At 41.8% G+C, this 1,626-nt stretch overlaps 1 protein-coding gene across 1 annotated transcript in view; it reads right to left on the reverse strand.

Moving 5' to 3' along the window:
• Nucleotides 1-1,626, reverse strand: part of LOC118478216 (prickle planar cell polarity protein 3-like) — a gene marked incomplete at its 5' end in the record, with an annotated part of 44,872 nt that overhangs the window by 31,983 nt on the left and 11,263 nt on the right. The window contains 1 exon segment of the mRNA XM_035971372.1: nt 1,442-1,619. Within this exon segment, the coding sequence (XP_035827265.1) occupies nt 1,442-1,619 (178 nt within the window).

Genomic DNA, 1,626 nt, shown 5'->3' on the forward strand with positions numbered 1-1,626 from the left:
GAGTCAGCGAGTTCAAGTATCAAGGCAGTATTTTCTCGGAAGACGGACGTCTAAACAGAGAAATTGAGACGAGAGTATAAAATAACAGCTACCAGCTTGCTCCTGTCCTCAAACACCCCCATTGAAACCGACGCCAAGCTCATTAACTATCTCTTCATCCCCACTTTGACTTATCATGGCCAGACATGGACCTTGATCAAAATTTGGCCTTATTTTTTTTTCTCCCTGCGTTAATAAATGACCACCCTTACTCAAACAAACAATCACACAAATAAACATATAAACAAACAAACGAACAAACAAACAAACATATAAACAAACAAACGAACAAACAAATAAACAAACAAACAGACGGACAAGCTCAACTTCGGACTGGTAGATTCTGTTGTTTCTTACCATCTGCCATATTTTTCCCCTGCATCAATAAATGACGATTCCTTTCTTAAACAAACAAACAGATAAACAAACAAACACACAGACAAACAGATAAACAAATAAACGAACACACAAACAACAAACAGACGGACAAGCTCACATTCTAACTGGTGAGGTTCTGTTGTTTCTAACCATCTGCCTTACTTTTCCCCTGCATCAATAAATGATTGGCGCTCATATAACCTTGCAGTTGCAAGCGCCGTAAAACCTTACTAAAACTGAAACCAATAAAAGACCATTCTTTACTTAAACAAACGAACGAACACACAAACAAACCAACAGACGGACAAGCTCAACTTCGGACTGGTAGATCCCGTTGTTTCTGACCATCTGCCTGACTCTTCCCCTGCATCAATAGATGACCATTCCTTTCTTAAACAAACAAACATATAAACAAACAAACACACAGTCAAACAGATAAACAAATAAACGAACACACAAACAAACAAACAGACGGACAAGCTCACCTTCTAACTGGTGAGGTTCTGTTGTTTCTGACTATCTGCCTTACTTTTCCCCTGCATCAATAAATGATAGGTGCTCAGATGCAGCTGCAATCGCCTCAAAACCTTACTAAAAACTAAAATCAATATATGACCATTCTTTACTTAAACAAACAAACGAACACACAAACAAATAAACTGACGGAGTGGGCGTTTGGAGGTGCTCTGGTGTGGTTTGCTTCTTCTTTCCTATCAAACAGCTATCCTCCTTATCTCCCCTTCGTCTTTTTTATGTTTGTTACTCTCTTGTAATACCTCTAATCTTCTGGCGCTCATATGACCTTATTATGCATTTACGAGTGCCGTAAAACCTTTATTAAAATTAAAAAACAGACAGGCAAACTCACCTTCTAACTGGTGAGGTTCTGTTGTTTCTGACCAACTGTCTTACTTTTCCCCTGCATCAATGTATGACAAACGAGCACGCAAACAAACAGACAGACGGACAAACAGATGAACAAATAAACGAACACACAAACAAACAGACAGACGGACAAGCTCACCTTCTGACTGGAGAGGTTCCCGGGCACCCAGGTGTAGCCCTCGGTGAGGCTCGGGTCCCTGGCCACCCCGCCCTGCCCGTCATCTCTCGGCCAGCCCAGGCGGTCCCGCACGTCCACCAGGTTGTCGTTGTAGAGGTCATGGAGTTCACGGACACACTTACAGTTGACACACACGTTTCTGGGGT

This window comes from Aplysia californica, unplaced genomic scaffold, assembly GCF_000002075.1.
Source record: "Aplysia californica isolate F4 #8 unplaced genomic scaffold, AplCal3.0 scaffold00424, whole genome shotgun sequence".
In the NCBI taxonomy this organism is placed as follows: Eukaryota; Metazoa; Mollusca; class Gastropoda; order Aplysiida; family Aplysiidae; genus Aplysia; species Aplysia californica.